Consider the following 18,590-nt stretch of genomic DNA (forward strand, 5'->3'; position numbering starts at 1 on the left):
CACTGCTGTGGCTGGGCAGCACCTGCTCCTGCTCTTGCCCCACTCCCTCCCCCCCTGTGGGGGTTGATCTGTCCCCCCTCCCCCCCAACAAACTTACTGGCTGGACACTGCTCTCCAAGCTGCTGGGCTGCATTCCTGGCTGTATGCATGCTGTTGCTGTGTGCATGCACACAGCATTTATCGGTGACATTATCGGCCAAAAAAAGCTGATGGTCAGTTGATGTTAATTTTCCTGTTATCAGTGCCATTCTGATATGCGACCGATATATTGGTGCACCTCTAATGCAAAGTGTGAAGTGCTCAGATTCTGTGGAAATCTTTAACTGAACCTTATTCTGTGAGGTGCTAAGTAAAGATCTGTTTGGAAAAATCAGTTTCATGTCTGTGAAGTTCTGAGGTTTTTGTAAATTTTTTTATCCCTATTCAGAAGGAAAAGGCAGAGCCTCAAAAAGTATGTATTTCTATATAAATGATGTTCCATAATATTTCATTTTGAAAAAAAACAAAATGATATATTCTTCCTGGCCGTCAGACTCCATGGAAGCCCACAGCAGTCTCTCGGGCGAACAGTGGAGGAGCTGGAAGTTTTGGGAGTTGGGATTCCCACAGCTTCTAAGCAGCTAGCTTGAGAGTTCCCAATAAATTTCTGTCAAAAGATGCATCGATATCAGTCCATTTCCACAGAATGTTTTACTTTGCACAGCAGCATTTTATTACAGGTACTAAACTTAAATGTGCTATAATTACAGACCATGAATGCATGTGTAAATGTGCCCACTGCTCCTTAAACACACCAAGGGTTTGAGTTTAGGGATGTTGATTGACGGGTTTTTTATTATTTTTAAAATGTTAAAAATATATTGTCAGACAAGGTTCTTTGGGTGATTCTGATATCTTTTATTAGCCCAACTTTAAGTAGTTGGAAAAAAATTTCTTAGCAAGCTTTTGAGTGTAAAAACCTCCATCAGGCTGAGGAAGCGTCTACAGTTGCTGTGTGCTCTTCCTGGATGAAATGAATATTACCATTAATGAATATTCATTTCATCCAGGAAGAGCACACACCAACTGCAGATGCTTTCACAGCCTGACAAAGGGATTGTAAACCCCAAAGGTTTCCTAAGAATTTTTTTTTCGAACTATTTAAGTTGGGCTAATAAAAGATACCAGATTCACCCAAAGAACCTTGCCTGCCTATGTCCTTAAACGAACACGGCTACTTCTTAAAAAAACAACAAAAAAACAAAACAAAAACCAAATTCCAGGAAGAGGTGGCTCTGATTCCTTAAGACTTGGAAAAACAAAATCAGCCATCTGTTGATAGCCCCTGTCTACCCTTTAAAGGTGATGGAGCAGATTGTGGACTTATTTAAGTGGTCACAATTTCATTGACTTTAATAGAGCTAGAATAGTTTCTATTAGTTAAGGATCTGCTGAACTACATTGGAATTGTTGTTGCTCCCTCTCAGGATTATTGAAACAATGAAATTTGAGCTAGTAATAGCAAGGGCCAGATTTTTAAATCTGATTGTCTAAATGTGCAAAGTGGCATAGTAACAACTGTAAATGTTCATTTGCCTGTAGAGATTCATAGTTCAAAAAATTGACTTGCAGCTTGTGGAATTTTTAAGTGTATTTCTGTGCAGAGTGGTGTTCTGAAGGCTAATCTAGGATATTTTCAACAATAAGATATCTCCAAAGGGTTAATCCTTTAAGGTCAGCACTTTAAGGAAGTGTATTAGATTTGTCAGTCAGTAGTAAGCAATGAATCTGTGGGGTTTTATTTTCATTATGTTTGTACATACTTCTTTATTTTATATTTTTAGATTTCCTAGGAATGAGACTGGTTGGTGAGCTGCTACGAAGGTCAGGTGCCTTCTTCATGCGACGTACATTTGGTGGAGACAAGCTCTATTGGGCAGTTTTTGCTGAATATGTAAAAACAATGATCAGGGTAAATATATTACTGAACAATTAAAAATAACTTAAATATACATTTTAAGAAATATTTGACTTTATTGTGAAGTATATGTTAATGTAGACAAAATGTTTGGTTAATTTAGCCAGTGTGGAGGTGTTGATTGCTTCTGTAGGTGGTGGAGTAGCCTGAAGTCACACTCGCACGACTCCCCTTTAATAGGCTTACGTTATACAAAGTTATCAGTAGGAAGAGAAGATAAAACATAATTTTATTAATTTTTTGCCTGATTTTGTTTCTGTTTCGAAGAGTGGCTATGCACCAATGGAATTTTTTCTGGAAGGGACTCGAAGCCGCACTGGCAAAACTCTTACTCCAAAGCTTGGTATGTTGGTTGAAAAAATTTAAAACTGAATTTGTTGATTTTTCACAGATGGTTTATTATGCTCCTCTGGAAGAGGAATAGGAAATCAAACCAGTAGAAAGTGAGCAGAGATGTCTTCTAATGGTTCATGTAGTATTGTCTGGGTCCAGCACCAGACTAGCACAGCCCTCTTCTGTGGTTGGGGTACTGTAATTAATCATATAAATAATAGCTCTGTTTCTGGATCTCCTGCTGGTCCCTGGGTGACAAATCAGTCACTTAACCTCCCTTTGTTTCCCCAGGGAGTTATCTGCCAGTACAAGAGTAACAAATGTTTGCACAAGTAATGAGAAATTATCTGAGGGAAGATGCTTTATGGAAGTAGTGTGCTTATTAAAATATACTACAGACATTTGACCAAATGTAATGTTTTTTATTTGCATTTTGTTTTAAAGTGCAAAATCCATATTTGCTCATGCTTGCTTCTAGACAGTCAGAGCAGTTCCCATCTTGTGACATAGCTTTTGTCTGGTGTGCAACCAGATGTTGCCTTTGTCATTGAATTACAATTGCATTTCTCAGGAGCTTCTCCTAAGAGAACCAGACTTATTTTATTTTGTTTATAGGTCTTCTCAGTATCGTGATGGAGCCATTTTTTAAACGAGAGGTTTTTGACACGTATCTTGTCCCAATCAGCATCAGCTATGATAGAATATTAGAAGAATCCCTCTATGCACGTGAACTTCTAGGAGTCCCTAAGCCAAAAGAATCTACATCTGTATGTAAACATACTGAATAATATAACAATTGCCTGTGGTCTACCTCTGCAATAACAACATTTATATTTTTCCCTCTTTCCACATTTTAGGGGTTATTGAAAGCCAGAAAAATACTCAGTGACGATTTTGGAAGTGTGCATATATACATTGGGCAGCCTTTATCACTCAGAGCCCTGGCATCTGGGAGAATCGATCGACGCCCATATAACTTGATTCCAAGGTACCAGGACCTCTGAACTTCTAATAATATATGTACAAAACTACCACTTGTTTTCTTTTGACTCCTGGAAAAAAGCCGAGCTTGGGAAATAGCCTTTTCCTTTTTATTGACATGCTGTCAGGAGTACAGGCTTTTCCCCCATCCTCCCTTCTGCTTGATCTGATTGTTGATGCTGTCAGGCCTCCTTTGCTCAGCTGTGGGGTGGTGTCTAGAAAAAGGGTATTTCTGAAATGGCTCATTATTTCCTGCTTTGTATTGTGTGAAGAGTGCTTCATAATCCGAATTTTCATCAAGTATTAATATTCATTAAGCATTTTTGTGGTTACCCTTTGCACTGATATAATGAGCTGGTGGAAACATGATCCAGGATTTTGTTTTCTTGCTTCATTTTAATTATTAGAGAGGATCAACATATATAATGCTTGTGATTTTTGATATAAGAAACTCATAATCCATAATCATGCCTATTAGGCAAAATCCTGTGAATAGGTAGTTTTTTTTTGTGCTTGACTGACCAACAGATGTCTCTGTCTCTAAACAGATATTGGTCTTGAAGTAGGATCAGCTGTGCTGGGACATGTCCCATCACAGCTGATCCACTTCATTGGGTGACAGATGTTTGCCCATTATCCTGCAAGGTTGGGCCCCAGCTGTTGCTGGGGCCTGATCCTGTCGGACTGTTGCAGTTGAGGGAACCCAGGATTCTCCCATTTGCAGAGGCATGCCCTGAGTTAGGGCACAGCAGTGTGGTACCCTTTTGCAAAGAATCCCTTGCTGGAGGATTCCCAGAGTGCATCTCTGCAAATGAGGGACTTGGCAGGCACTCCCAGGGATTCAGTGGCCCAATCCTACAGGAATAGAAATTTCTGGGGTATGCAGGATCGTATCCCTGAATCCTGGGAGCACCTGCCTGGGGTGGCTGGAGACATCAGGCAGCTCCAGGCTGCCTGTGCTCTCCTGCCATAAAGCAAACAGATGTCTGCCACAAAAAAGCACAAATGTTATACTATCTACCATCATGGCCACAAGTTTAGGTACTTGTGCAACTATGGGGCACGGATGTCTGTTTGCTTGGCCTTTTGCTGCTGTAAAAATTTTAATGACCACACAAAGGTGACATCTGTTTTCCTGCCTAAAGTGAGTTCCAGAGCCTTTGGCTCCTGTTTTAGATGTTCAGATCTTAGGACTGATAATAAGAGAGTCCTTTTAACTTTCTCCGAGTCAAAACATCACTAAAAAACCTGGTCTTTCAGGTGACCATAATCCATGCTGTGAAGTGGCCCTTTATAGGCCTCAATCAGTATTAATACTTTGACTTCTTCCAAGAAGTAAACAGGAAGCCAGTGCAGACTGAAATGAAGTAAGTTTCTTATAGTTAATGCTGCCAAACAGATGGGCTGGCATTTTCTACCACCTCTGTCTTCCAAGGGTAGCACTGCCATATGTGTGCTCCACAGGGTGCTAAAGATACGGATAACTGCTGCAAGACCTGCCGTGGGGAGCGATGGTTACAACTGTATTTCTGAGGCAGTTTTAAGTTGCTTTGTCTGCCTACTTCCCTTAGTAATTCCCAAGAGTAATCAGAGATTTGAAAGCATCCCAGATCACAAACTTCTTGAGCAAAGGGCTGCTGAATCCCTCGCAGTATTGAGGAAGGCAGGTTCTCCCTGGTTTATGAGCCCAGCACGTTCGTTGCCTTTACCATAATCCTGTCTGGAGTATGCTTCATTTAGCTTGTTTTCATTCAGGTCTTTCAGCCACACTGAGATCACTGAGAGAGATTTTTTTTCCTGTATTATGGAGGGCAAAAATAACATGTTGTATGATTTTGGAAATGTACTCTATTCTATTTATAACACCTGTCTTGATTTCTAAGCATTTCGAATACATGAAAAAGCTGGTGAGAGGAGTATGATGTAACTAAAGAGTGTTCAGACAACAAAAATCTTCTGAAGAGAGCAAGGACATAACACTTATTTACTACCATATATCAGAACCACATATATAATAGCTTTGCAGCTGTAGCTGTGTAATTCTCTTTTCCTCAAAGGGGTCGCACATGCCTGTTTATATTGCACACGTTCACAAAAAATGTCCGTTTCCCCAGAGAGAGACAGAGTTTGGAACAGGTGACATCCTTAGCGTTGTTTTACCCCTGCAGGAGTGAGATTTCTTCATTATACAAAAACAAACATGGATTGATTAGGTGTTTGCACTTTGTGTAGTACTTTTAGAATACTTTCAGCCAAATGGAAAGTATTTTAAATGATTTTCTAATTGGTTAGGCATACCTTAGCATTCTTGTAGAAGCCAGTGGTAGTTCTGTTGAGTAAGTCTGAGGGCCTTTCCCTATAGTTTAGGCATCATGTGCTACATACCATATTTACCCATATCTATGACAACCCTGAATTTAAGACAGTTGCCTCAATAATTAGATTCTGTACATGGAAGTGTGATAAATTTGTTATAATTTTCCATGCACAGACTTGAATTATTGGAGGATTATCTTAATTATGTTCCTTCTCTGCTCATTACAATAGGAAAGGCAGTGGTAGGGGCCCTTGGCAGGCAGTGGGGGAGGCAGTTGAGGAGGCTGGTGGTGGTGTAGGCAGTTAAGGGGCAGGCTTGCCCCTTGGCCCCCCCTCCACAGACCCCTCCACCTTGTGCCTGCCCCCCTCAGCCGCCTTGTGCTCTCACCCCCTTCACTCCATCTTGCTTCTCCAGCCGCTTTGTATTCAGTTCCATGACCAGGGCTTTTTTTCTCCATATTAAATGGTTAAAAAAACCTTGTCTTGAAATTAAATAAATATTACCATAAGTATATAATAATTGCCCTTAGTGTGTTAGGGGTATGATAGGAAGATGAGTGTTTCTGTGTCAGAGTGTACAACTGGGTACAAGATGGTAGCGTTAGGCTGTCACTTGCATCCTAGGATGTAGAGGTAATGTAGTTATTAACTAGACTTTTTCTTTCAGATATCTTCCCCAAAGGCCATCTGAGGATATCCAAGATTTTGTCAACGATGTAGCCTACAAAATTGAGCTCCTGCAAATAGAAAACATGGTTCTGAGCCCCTGGGTGTTAATTGCCACTATCCTACTGCAGAATTTGCCAGCCATAGACTTTGATCTTCTGGTGGAAAAGACACTTTGGCTTAAAGGCTTAACACAAACTTTTGGAGGATTCCTTGAGTGGCCTGGTATGCAGAGAAAGTTTAATTTCTTTTGCTAAGGGAAGCAAGAGTTGGCTTTATTTATGTTTAAGCAGTGTCTAAATAGGGGTTCTGCAGAATAATGTATTTATTGATTGTGAATCATGGAAGAGTTTTAGTATTCACTGATAGCAGTATGTGAGGGGTTTGGGTTTTGACCCTAGGGGTCTTCAGTGGAAAATCCAGTCATAGTGACAGAATACACTTGCTATTGTCATTACTTGAGGTGCAGAAGTGCAAAGGAAGAGAAAATGCAGTATGTGTATATTCATACTAATAAGATAAATAATAGTATCTTGAGCCATATCCTACTCTTTAAATACCAGCTACAGAACATTACCTCATCTACAACAGTAGCTCACCATAGTATCATGAACACTTACTCAGAGTAGATTGTGCTGTAGCTTTAGTTTTCTTTTGTACCATTTTCTAGAATATTTTTGCCTTTCTGCCTGCCTTGAAGGTTTGTTATCCTGCCCAACTTTACAAACTAAGCATTGTTTATATTGTAACTCTCTTTGAAGTGAATTGTGATATGAGGAACCACTGACACCTTGTGCAAGAGATAAGGGTAACACAGCCTGTGTTTACAATTTCCTGTCATGTGAAATCATGATACATGATTAAGCTTTTTTTAAAAAAAATATACTGGAGACTTTAAATTATAGTCTGAACAGGCCTCAACTATTCTTCTTATTTGTATGCAACTAAAAGGAAGCATTTTTATATGCTGCAAGAAAATAATGCAGGGGAGGTACCACAGTGTAGGAGAACTGTAAATCATGGAAAAATACTCATCTCTCTTCTCTTCAGGTACTGAAGGCCCAGTAAAAATAATTACCTGTGAGAAATAGGACCAAAACTAGGTTCTCATTGGTACATAAAGAATATTTCAAATGTGGGATGTTCTGCAGTATTTTTTTTAGGAGCCACGAATGAGCTTTTGCTATCATAGGGTTATAGTACAGTCTGGGAACGGAAGATAGGCATTTCTATATGCGAACTCTCCAGTTATTTTTGCTGCCATTAAAATGTTGCAGAAGTTCTACGAAGTGAGACACTCCTCAGGGTGAGACGAATATATATTTACAAGCTATAACAATTTCTCATCAATACTTCTTACTTCCATTCTTAGATCTGTAGTTTATCAGAAATAAATTAGCCTGAATTACTATCACAATTTCAAGCCATAAATTCTCATAATTTCCTGATCTTCCAGCAGTTTGTCCATAAAACTGATTAATTGCTCCTGTGTTCTTGACATTATTCCATCAGATACCTGTAAATTGTACGGCTTTTTAATCTTTGCCAGCAGTCTTGGCTATTTTACAGAAGTTTTTGGCTATTCAGATTTAGACTGAAATTCTGTGATTGGGTTGCTTGAGGATTCCAGACTTTATTTTCACTTTCACTCATGGTCCTCTGAAGGTTGTCTAGATGCTTGTTTAGCACAGGTGCTGATCATCAATAGCATTTTTGACCACTTGGCAGGGGGACATTATAGCGCTAAAAAATTACTTGTGATACTCCTTGTCTTTGAGTCTTCATGTTCTGTAGAATTAAAAAGCATAAATGTATCACTTATTGTTTAAAATAAATGCTAAACTGTCAAAATGGAAGACATGGAACTGATCATAGAATCGGTAAGATTTCTCTGTCTTCCGCTAGCCACAGAGTGAGTACATCTACAAAGGATTCTTTCCCTCAAATTAATTGATTGCCAGTTAATTTGAAGTAGTTACAACCTTTATAAATGGTTGTTCAGATGCTACAAAGTTTTTGGTCTATGTAAATCACGTTGTCCCTTCTGAGCGGCCTCCACCAAACTCCTGGTTGTTTCTCCCATGATTATACTGTGTGTTTGTAACATGTGGGACATTATTATTTTTTTACACTAAAGTATAATTTCAACATTGGAAGGAAGAATTGCAAGATGGCCTCATTGCCTCACCACTTTTCTCTGCTGAGCAACTTCAGTGTGCTGGCCATGTTAGAACAAGATAAGCCGAAGCAACTTTTATTCTGAAGTAATTTATCTGCTATCTTGCATTGTTTCTTTTAAAATTAACGTTACTCTGTCAGCGTCTTATAGCTCTGATGTGCTCACAGTCCATAAGGAGTGTAGTTCCCTTGCTTGCCAGTGTATTGTGGTTAAGCAATATTTGTCCTATAGTCAACAAAGAGAATGCTTTAAATGTTTTCAGGTTTGATTTAAAAATGGTTTAATTAATCAAATAGAGTAACATAAAGTTACATTTCTGGCTGAATGAGGTTGTACATATGCACTGTGCCTTTGGTTTCATATTACAGGCTCTAGAGCGTGCTTTATATTTATCTACTGTACCCTCAGCTTTGCCAGCATTCACTTGGTGTTTGAATAACGTTCTCGGCATAACGTTTTTCTTACCTACTTTTTGGTTCTTTAAAAGCATGCATACTATTTTTCTTCAGAAAGATGTAGCACCTTGATGGGCCCGAGTAGTCTGGTAACTCCATGAAAAGATGTGTTAGGTATTACGCTCCCATTTTGAGTCTGAATTTGAAACTGCATCTGAAGGAGCGTTGGCTTGTGGGTATTAAAGAAAATGTCAAGTCTTCCAAATCTTCAAAAAATCTTCAAGACTTCTTCTATTAGAAAGACTCCAAACCCAAAGGCTTGTAGGCAAGTTTGCTTCAGCAGACTCATTATTAAAGATTTCTGTACCTGGATCTGGACAGAAGATTCATTTACACTAGTATAAAAAGGAGCAGGCATGATTCAAACCCTCTAAACTGGGGTAAATTTCACCCAGTCCACTGCTGTAGGTTACACTTGTACAGGTGTTTCTGTCCCAGTTTGCTAAGGGTAAACAGGATGTTAACCTGTCCCTGGCTGCCTACTGAAATATAATAATGGCTACCTGCTATGTGCAGCTACCCCAGCATAACTGCTTGTCTCTGTTCCTGATCCCAGTGTGACCTCTGACAGTAATAGAAATTACATAGGGGTATGTGATTGTCTGTTCAAGGCCTAACGAGGTCAAGTCTCAAAAGCTGCTTTTAGCCCCTGTAGTTGTAGGCTAGTTAGTCACTCATTTTAGTGAGTAATTAGCAGGTCTGACCCTGGGGCAGGGGGTCAGACCGGTTGATCTGTTTAGGTCCTTTCAGACCCTAAGCACTATGATGCTATGATTTGTTTGCTTAACAGGTTTTTTCACTCACTGTTTCAAGGAAATGTTTCTAATGTAAATAATATTCTTATAGACTGGATGATAATATGCAGGTTCTTGAAATTAGATTTTTTCCCTCAAGTTGGGATAAAAGTCTAAGTGATAATTGCCTGCTAACCCGAGATGCATGCAGTGAGTGCTTGATCTTCAGCCAGAATTCTCTCCTTAAATATACAGTCACCACCACTTAAAATGCCCAGAGACAGCCATTTGTCTTGCCCAAGTAACACTAGCCATTTCCATGGACCTCAGTTAAAAAAAATCACAATAGTCTTGTCCAACCTCAGGTCTGAGACAGGTTCAGATGCACTTAGACCATTGCTTACACCTAGAGCATCCTTGACGCACGTGTGTCTAACCAGTAATGAAGCAGATTCTGCAGCCTTCCCATATAGCCTCTTCCAGGGTTCTGTCACCCTGGTGATTCAGAAAGTTTTTCCTTATATTCAACTTTCAAGATCTTGATAAGAAAGTGAGTTTATTTCTTCTTGCCCTTCCTCCAGTTAGCAAAGTGAACTATTGATCATGTCCCCTTTTTCGATTTATACAAAAGATTATAATAGATTTCTCACTCCTGCTCACGTAGTGTTCTTTTTCCTTGATTTCTCCAGCACAGGGCATACAATAATTACCTCCTAGATTTTACGGGAAACATATCTGTTTAATGTAGCCCAGAATGAGATTTGGCTTTCTTGCAACAGCATCATGATTCTGATTTACATTTGATTTGTAATATACTTCCAACTTCCAGATCCTTTTCTGTCATACTGCTATTTGGTCAGATATTTCCCCATTTTGTATCTGTGTATTCAGTCTCTCCTTCCTAGATGTGGCATTTAAGTATTTGTCTTTATGGAATTTCATCGTCTTTATTTTTTCCCCCAGAACATCTCTCCAGTTTGTCAGGTTACCTTTGAATGATAATTTTGTCCTTTCAGGTGTTTGTAGTAACCCCAGCTTGGTGTTACTCACAAATTTTATTCCATCGTCCAAATAATTAATTAATAGAATTGGGCCTTGGATAGACCCTTGTTTTTTCTGTGGGCATGCCCTTCTGGTTTGAAAGGAAACCATTAATAACTAATCTCTGAGAACAGTTTTTCAACCAGTTGTAGACGCAGTTAATTACATCTAGGCCATGCTTCCATATCTTATCAGTGTGAGACCATGAAAAGTCTTGTTAAAGTTGAGTTATCATATCTTCTGCTTCCTTGTTATCTATTGAACCATTTACCCTATCAAAGAGGAAATTTGACTGATTTTTGCCTGATGTGTTCTTGATGCACCAATTTTGGCTGTGTTTTATTACTAATATTTTTTAGATTCTTGCAAAACGATTGTTTAATCACTTCTCCCAAGATCTTTCCCGGGAGTTAAATTTGGTAGTTAGGTCTATGATTCTCTGGGTCCTCCTTTTTCTCTTACTGGTATTTTAAAATATAATGAAGAAAGTTACTAAATAAACTACCAGTGTAGTTTGGTCTATCTGTCTCTCTCTCTCCTGAGATTTCAAATGATGTTTGACAGTTTTTGGTTGCAGCGAGGGAAGGAGACTAGTTCATATTTTTTGTAAGGGATGGAGTCTGGCATATTGTATTTACAGAAATGCCTGAAATTACTCTTTCCAATCCATTCCATCTCTTCTCTATCTGTTTCCAACTTGCATTGTCTTGAAATGTTTTTCAAAGTGTCCCTAGAAGTACACATTTATCTGAAATACAAATATTGCAATGTGAATGTATGTCAAATGTATTTTTAAGTAAGGAAGGTTACTGTTACTTTTCCTTTCACATTTTCTGGACTTACACAGGTGTTTGTCTGTTTTTTTTTTCCCTAGATAATCTTTGTGCCAACAAAGTAGTCACATCCTGCCTTACCCTACACTCAAACATTTTCATCCTTGTCAATGGCCACGTGGTTTTAAATGATAAAGACAATGAAGGAGGAGCCACGGAGGAGCTTGTTTTTAAGCAAGCCCTCACCGTCCTCATGTGTGGGTCCTACAGGAACCAGTTGCTAAATGTGTTTGTGCGTCCAGCTCTGGTGTCAGTAGCATTACAAATGACACAAAGCTTCAGAAAAGGTACTCTATTATATTAGCACCTCAGAAACCTAATGGTCTGGTTGTCAGAGATGTTGAAAACTGAGAGTATTAGCTAATGCCTGCAGGAACTGTAGGTGTTGAACTCTGAAAATCAAACTGTGACTCTTGACTCCAGCATTTTGGATGAGGTCCATTTGGCAGTGGACTTGTGCTTTTTTGCAGCCATTTTAAATCCCTGTTCATACTAGCACAAAGCCAAACCATTTTCACAGCCATATTAAAACAGTCCTCTGGGAACCAGGCCAGATGCTTTTTACAGTGTATGAAATCATGGGTCAAGGTAAGGTGAATCCCGTGATTCCTGACACTTTGCGCTGATCTGCCATTTAGTATTGGTTTGGAAGTAGATACTCTGCAAGTGGTTGCCATTCTGATGTTTGTTGCATGTTTCCTAGGAGGACCAACTTCAACCATATTCTACTATATAATAGAAGTGGGTTTGAAAGTATCTCCTTTGTATGTTGTTTAACACAAATGTACAATAATTTAGAAGGCAAGTTAGAGATGTAAGTTGTAGACTAACTGAATCAGATGTGTAAGCTTTTGTGGGTGAGAGCTCACTTGAGCATCTAATTTTTGTGAGCAGCAGCTCACTTCTGCTTATGCATCTCTAATTCAGTTAGTCTGTAAGGTACGTTTCTACCCTGCCTTCTTCCTGACTTCAGACTAACATTGCTAACCTCTGTCTGTAAAGAAATTCAGTACATGTAAGGCCTGATTCTGATTTTTCAAGTGTATGCTAAGACTGCATGTTTGCACTTTAGTACCTGCATCATAGAGTACCTATCCACGTACAGTATGACTATTTCCAAGTATCTCCCTATTTCCTTACTGGTGTTCCTAAAGCATTTTAGATTTCATGACTTTCCTTCCATAGTGCTTGCCACAACTTTTTTTTTATGTGCAAGTAATGGTGTTTGAGACAAATTCAATGAAAAGTTTATATGTTTATTGTTTGCACATTCAAGAAGATAGCACAGATACAAACCAGCTCCATTCCCATTGTTAATTATTAGTTGGATAATATACATTGGCATTACTCTTCCATGATGACCTGGTTTCTGTTTGTGCTTATTTTTGAGGGTAGTGTTATATCCAAAATAACATTTGCTAAAACAGTGCAATCTTATTGGAAATTTCCCCTTGTATTTAAAGCTGTTTACTCCATAATTTACAAAGAACTTAAATAAATGGTATCTCCCAAATATCTGTTTTTCAGAGGAAGTCTATAGCTGCTTCAACTTCCTGCGAGACCTTTTTTCTGATGAGTTCATCTTTTTCCCTGGCATTGCAGTGAAGGTAAAACCTTCCCTATTTGTTTAAATAAAATAAATGAGGGTCCATGAAGTTTTCCTTGGCTGAAAGGTGGAGTAGCTTTATGGTTCTCAGTAAAGGATATTTTCAGAAATTGTTCTGCTTGTCAAATCTCAGGTCAGTACATGGGAGGAAGATGTCAAGGAAAATCCAAACATAGATCATTTGTTCAGTTAGGGTAACTTTGTGAGGAAGTCTTGCACTAGTTTCTTAGCACAGCATTAAAGAATTTTGGGCCAGGTTCAGGCAGGTTCCATAGGTACCTACATTTAAACACTGAACATCTAAAAATTGGGCATCTTAGCTCAGGAGGGTGATCCAGCTTGCCTGGGCTTAGATGTCTAGTTCCTTATTCAGGAAGAGAACAAGCTAGGTGGTTGTGAAGGAAATTCTTCCCCGCCCCACAACAAGTAGGAGATATTAACCCTTACATTGTAATGCAGTCTGAATTCACTGCATTATACCTACGTAAATGTTCCCTAGAGTTCTGACTGAATATAGTGCATTTCACTTAACGTTTCCCAGAAGCTATTGTACAGTGGTTGTACTGTGGAATAGAGTGGCAGCTGCTGTCCTGTCCAGAAATTAAACAGAATTCACTTAATCTAACTGAGCTTTGATTACTGAATGTCTTTGTTACAGTGGTGTACCAAAGTGTTTCATGCATCTTACACAAATATGGAATGTACTTCTGTATTTAAAAACAGGGAGGATTAGATGTTACTGTGTATTGGGTCTTGCTTAAACAATGAAACTTCCATTCATCTAACAGTTCAGGTTTTGACTCCGTTTTTATCAGATTTTAGATTTTAATCACAAAGTGAGTTAGGCAAACACTTTTTTAATAGTACTGTAAAGTAGCAAACTTTTAAAATAGGAAATGCAAAGTACGTAACAAATTTCTATTAAAAAAATAGTCTATGACCACACATAGTTCAAATATACCTGTGGAAACTTCTAGGTTTAAATAATATTTTACAGGCCTTGGAGGAAATGTTTATACCAAAACCAGTAATTAAAATCTTTACTATGAACAAAGTACAGTCCTTGCAATACTTTCCATGATTTTTGAGTTTAGAAAAAATACTGTGCATTTTCCAGATGGCAGAAAAGTTTAGGATTTTGGGGACAGAGCTGAAATAGCCCCACTCAAGTCTCTAGGTGCTTCCTCCTAATTATAGCATACATGTCCTATTATAGTATAATCCTATAGAGGTTTTAGAAGTATATTTGACAGAGAGAGAGTAAAATAAAGTCTTGAAAAAGGCTGTTAGCAATTTTGTCAACATCTTAAATCCAAAACTATTTGTATATATTGGACCACTGAGAATATAATCTGTAAAATTTTTTACCACATTAGACCTGCATTATTAATTCATTGTGTGCATTTCTAACTGGGTACATCTACATGTGCATTAATGTGTGGTGGTTACTGTGCCTGTAATAACAGGTACTAGCTAAATGCACAGTTAATTAGCACTACTGTGAAGTAGTGCTGGCGCACACATTTTAGGTGATGCAAATTTGCAGTAGATAGCATGGTTTTTGTGTGCTGCACTAATACACAGTAGAATTAATCTACTGTGCATGTGGTGTCTTGTGTAGATATGTCCACAGAGACGTAGGTGGTATGGCACACTACCAGAAGCTAGTCAGGAGCAGGAAAACTAATGTGTATGTAACAGCCTTTTTTGAGCCAAAATAAGGACATTCTACAGTATTACTGTCTTTGACAGGGGCTTGGGCACCAAGTTTCTATGGACTTCTAAGGGCAAGATCCAAAAAAAAGGACTTGAGCATCTGATATGCAGCTTAGACAGAATTTAGGTGTTTGTGTTTGTGCAAGTGATCTATAAACCCCCCACCTAACCACTTAGGCTAGAAACAGACATTGCGGAATGGGAACAGATCAGCTGTGCAACTGCATGTTGTGAAACCCATCACTAGGACCCAGCGTGATCTCCCCACTTTCCCCATTCAGTCAGACCCAAGGCATGGAGACATGAGGGGAGCTGTGGATGAGGTGGGTAGGGAAGTGGTGACTTCAGCTGTAGCTGGGTCCTAGTGCCCACCTATTTCAACTGCAGCCAGAAAATGTTGCCTGGTCATAATGTAGACAACCAGATATTCAATCCAGCTGTCCAGGGAAGGATAGAATGCCATCCTTCACTTTTCCATTAAAGTTTCTTGGGCATTGAATTCTGCCACTGCATGTACTCAGAATTGTTGCCATCTCAGATGTGCTGGCCAGCTTGGTACCTAGCCTGTTTGGGAGTTACAAACTGTGTCCGTATGCCAAAGTTGCCCGAGGGCTCTAATCAAGCAAGTATTCTCTGAGTGCACATAGTGTGCACTGATAGTGTTAAGTTCTGCATGGAGGATGAAGCCATGGCCACTTTTGTTCAAAAATACAGGCAACCTCCGCTTAGCGCTCTTAATTGGTTCCAGAAAAACCGAAAGCGTCAAGTGAAACCATGCTAAGCAAAACCCATTTCCCCATAGAAATGAGTGTAAATAGAGATTAATTGGTTACTGCTTGCCCTGCCACCACCTGCCGGTGCTCCAGCCCAGGTCTGTGCTCCTGCTGCCCTGCTCTGGGCCCCTGCTGGTCCTGGCCCTGGGCGCAGGCATGGGTCCCACATTCATGCCCGGCCCCTCCTCGCTGCTTCTCACTGCTGCTGCCTCTCCCCACCCCCTTGCCTGCCTGCTGGCCTTTCCGGCCCCACTTGCCAGCCCAGGCACTGACACTACTGTGGCCCCACTCTGGGCACTGGCCCCTGCTGCCGGGCACCAATACAGGCCCTGCGCTCCTGCTGCCCCACTCTGGGCACAGGTCCCTGGTGGCCCAGGCACTGGCGCAGGCTTGCACTACTTGCCTCTGCTGCTGCCGCTTCTCCCCCTCCCTTCCCCCCCCCTGCCTGCTCCAGCCTGGGCACCGGTGCACCTGCCACCCTGCTCTGGGTGTGGGCTTCCACTGGCCCCAGCATGGGCCCCACACACCAGCACAGGCCCCATGCTCCTGCCTCTCACCTTGGGTGCAGGCCCTGGGCACCGGCTTGGGTCCTGTGCTCCTTCCCTCTTTTGCAGCCGCTTGTCTCTACCCCCTGCCCACTCCGGCACCATGCATCAGCCTGGGCCCATGCTTCTGCTGTCCCGCCCTGGGGTCTCATCCCTGCCCGCCCACTCACTGCCACTCACTCACCTCCAACTCACTGCTGCTGCCGCCGCTGCTTCTCCCTGCCTGCTGAAACTGATTCCCCTGAGCCCTATAGCGAAACTAGCTGAGCGCTCAGCAAAATTGGGTATCAATTCTAAATGAGCGCTATAGCGAAGTAGCGCTAACTGAAACCACGTTAAGTGGGGGTTGCCTGTACTGTTGAAGGGGGAAAGCAAGCTACCGTGGATGGCTACCGTTTAGTGTGACAAGCTAGTGGCTAGGGCACTTGCTGAAAAAGTCAAGAGACCGTGGTTCTAGGATCACCTCAGGGGAATCAAATCTGTGTCTTCAAGCTCTCAGGAGAATCCTTTGAAATACCCAAGCTGAGGGCTACATTGAGGTGTACTCTTCTTCTCCTTTTTGCTGAACCCAGACCACTGCGTGGAAAGAAATGCAAGGCTCCTGGGACCAGGGGGAGAACAAGGAAAGGGAGCATGGCAGTGGTGAAGGCACTCTCCTGGGAGAAGGGGAACCTAGGTTATGATGCCTGCTGCCAGGACTACAATGCAATTTACACTAAACAGTCATTAGATAAAATATGTAAATAACCACGGGGACTGGGACTCAGGTGTCCTCCACACTTCCAAAGGGTACTGTAGCCACTGTTTAAATTATGTGGGAGTGTTAGCTCAGTCCTTTGAAAAATCCATTCAGGTAAGTAAGTGGTTAATTTTCATGAGTAGAGTTAATTGTACTTGTCCAAGTTGCGGAAGTATCAATAACACCGTTTCTTTCCCCAGGACTTTGAAGAAGGATGTTTTCTGCTCACAAAATCTGATATAATTCAAGTCACTGCACAGGAAATCTTAGTTGCAGAGAAAGGAAGCACCGCAATATCTTTCCTATCAGCTATGTTGAGGCCTTTTATGGAAAGTTACCAGGTATGCAGTTCTGTACAAACTTCTCTCTTGTCCCAGGTTGTATATTTTGGTGAGAGAGTGGCAAAAGTCCTGGTTCTTCTGTGATACAACCCCCCCCCCCCTCCACACACACATGCTCATCCTAGTAGAGTAAAGGGCAGAGCAGTAGTAAATTCACATACATATATAGACACACTCATTCCCACTCCTGACATGTTTTAAAAAATGACAGGGCACTTCCCTTCTTTTGCATCCATGTTAGGTCCTTGCAATATGCCATGTGGAGATGCAGTAGATTAGAGCTTGTCTGCACAAATATGCCCACAGTAACGGCCCATGTGGATGCTCGTCATATTCTGCACTAAGCATGCCTTTGTGTGGTTTAATTTAGTCTGCTGTGGAAAGAGCTAAACTCAGCTGCATGGAAAGAACAGCCCAGGGATCAAATGTGGAATTGATACTGTATTTTAAATTTTGTACCCTAGCTTATTTTGCAATAGCTTTCCCTCACAGATAAGCTGTATCTAAGTGTCTCTGCATGGGTGGGTAAGTGTATCATTGCGAAGTGCAGTTTCACTTGAAAGGAGAAATCTAAAGGAACAAGCACTCAGATCCCAGCATAGAGAGAAGGGCTCTTTTAGGCACCTCAAAAACAAGTAGGGAAGTTTAATACTTGCTTCAATCAAAAGAGGAAGAGAAGGCTGTAGCAGTACCTGTGCTCTGGATGTACATACCCAACTCCTTGTGGAACCTTCTCCTAATGGACTAATTATTATTCCTTAGGAGGAACAGCTGGTGAATCCGTTAGTGTGCTAGCATGCAAAATACAGGAGGTAATTACATGTTTGGAGAAGAGTTTGGATCTAATTTGTGCCAAAGCGTGTGTCAGAATGCTTCGTCCCATTGCTGTCTATTGAAACTATTTTTTTCCCTGAAGCCCACAAAAACTAAGCCCTTCCACTTTTATTCTTCTTGCATGCTTTATTTATTTCAGATCCAGTGTCCACCTTTGACAATGTAACCTATTGGTTAGAGCAGGGGTTGGCAGTCTTTTAACAATGGCAGGCTGTCACTTGTGACTAGAGGCAGGCACTTCTATCCCCACCCCCCCGCTTCAGTACACTACCCACAGGCAGCATGAGGGTCACATTCCAGGCGCCCAGGTCCTCCAGCCTCATGCCCCTTTCCCTACCCACCTCTGCTATGAGAGATGCTGCTGCTATGAGGGGAAGTTGTCAGTGCAGCCAGCATCTTGGGGATTAATGCAACAGCTGCCAAGTGTAGAGAACCTCTGGTCCCGTCCCGTCCTGTCTCGTTCCCCCCCCCCCCCCCAGCCCGCGGGTTTTTGCGGGGGGAAAATCAGAAAGGGAAAATTTGGGGGAGAAAAAGGAAGGGG

General features: G+C 41.0%; 1 protein-coding gene across 2 annotated transcripts in view; it reads left to right on the forward strand.

The window, feature by feature from the left end:
- GNPAT (glyceronephosphate O-acyltransferase) overlaps window positions 1-18,590 on the forward strand; it is a 46,150-nt gene that overhangs the window by 22,149 nt on the left and 5,411 nt on the right. For both annotated transcript variants that reach the window (XM_019527217.1, XM_019527218.1), the window contains exons 5-12: window positions 1,824-1,951; window positions 2,225-2,300; window positions 2,906-3,057; window positions 3,148-3,278; window positions 6,255-6,478; window positions 11,537-11,782; window positions 13,023-13,102; window positions 17,075-17,215. In XM_019527217.1, the coding sequence (XP_019382762.1) occupies window positions 1,824-1,951; window positions 2,225-2,300; window positions 2,906-3,057; window positions 3,148-3,278; window positions 6,255-6,478; window positions 11,537-11,782; window positions 13,023-13,102; window positions 17,075-17,215 (1,178 nt within the window). The remainder of the gene's footprint in view (window positions 1-1,823; window positions 1,952-2,224; window positions 2,301-2,905; window positions 3,058-3,147; window positions 3,279-6,254; window positions 6,479-11,536; window positions 11,783-13,022; window positions 13,103-17,074; window positions 17,216-18,590) is intronic.

The sequence above is a fragment of the Gavialis gangeticus genome, unplaced genomic scaffold (assembly GCF_001723915.1).
Source record: "Gavialis gangeticus isolate Ggan-Ray unplaced genomic scaffold, GavGan_comp1, whole genome shotgun sequence".
Taxonomy (NCBI): Eukaryota; Metazoa; Chordata; order Crocodylia; family Gavialidae; genus Gavialis; species Gavialis gangeticus.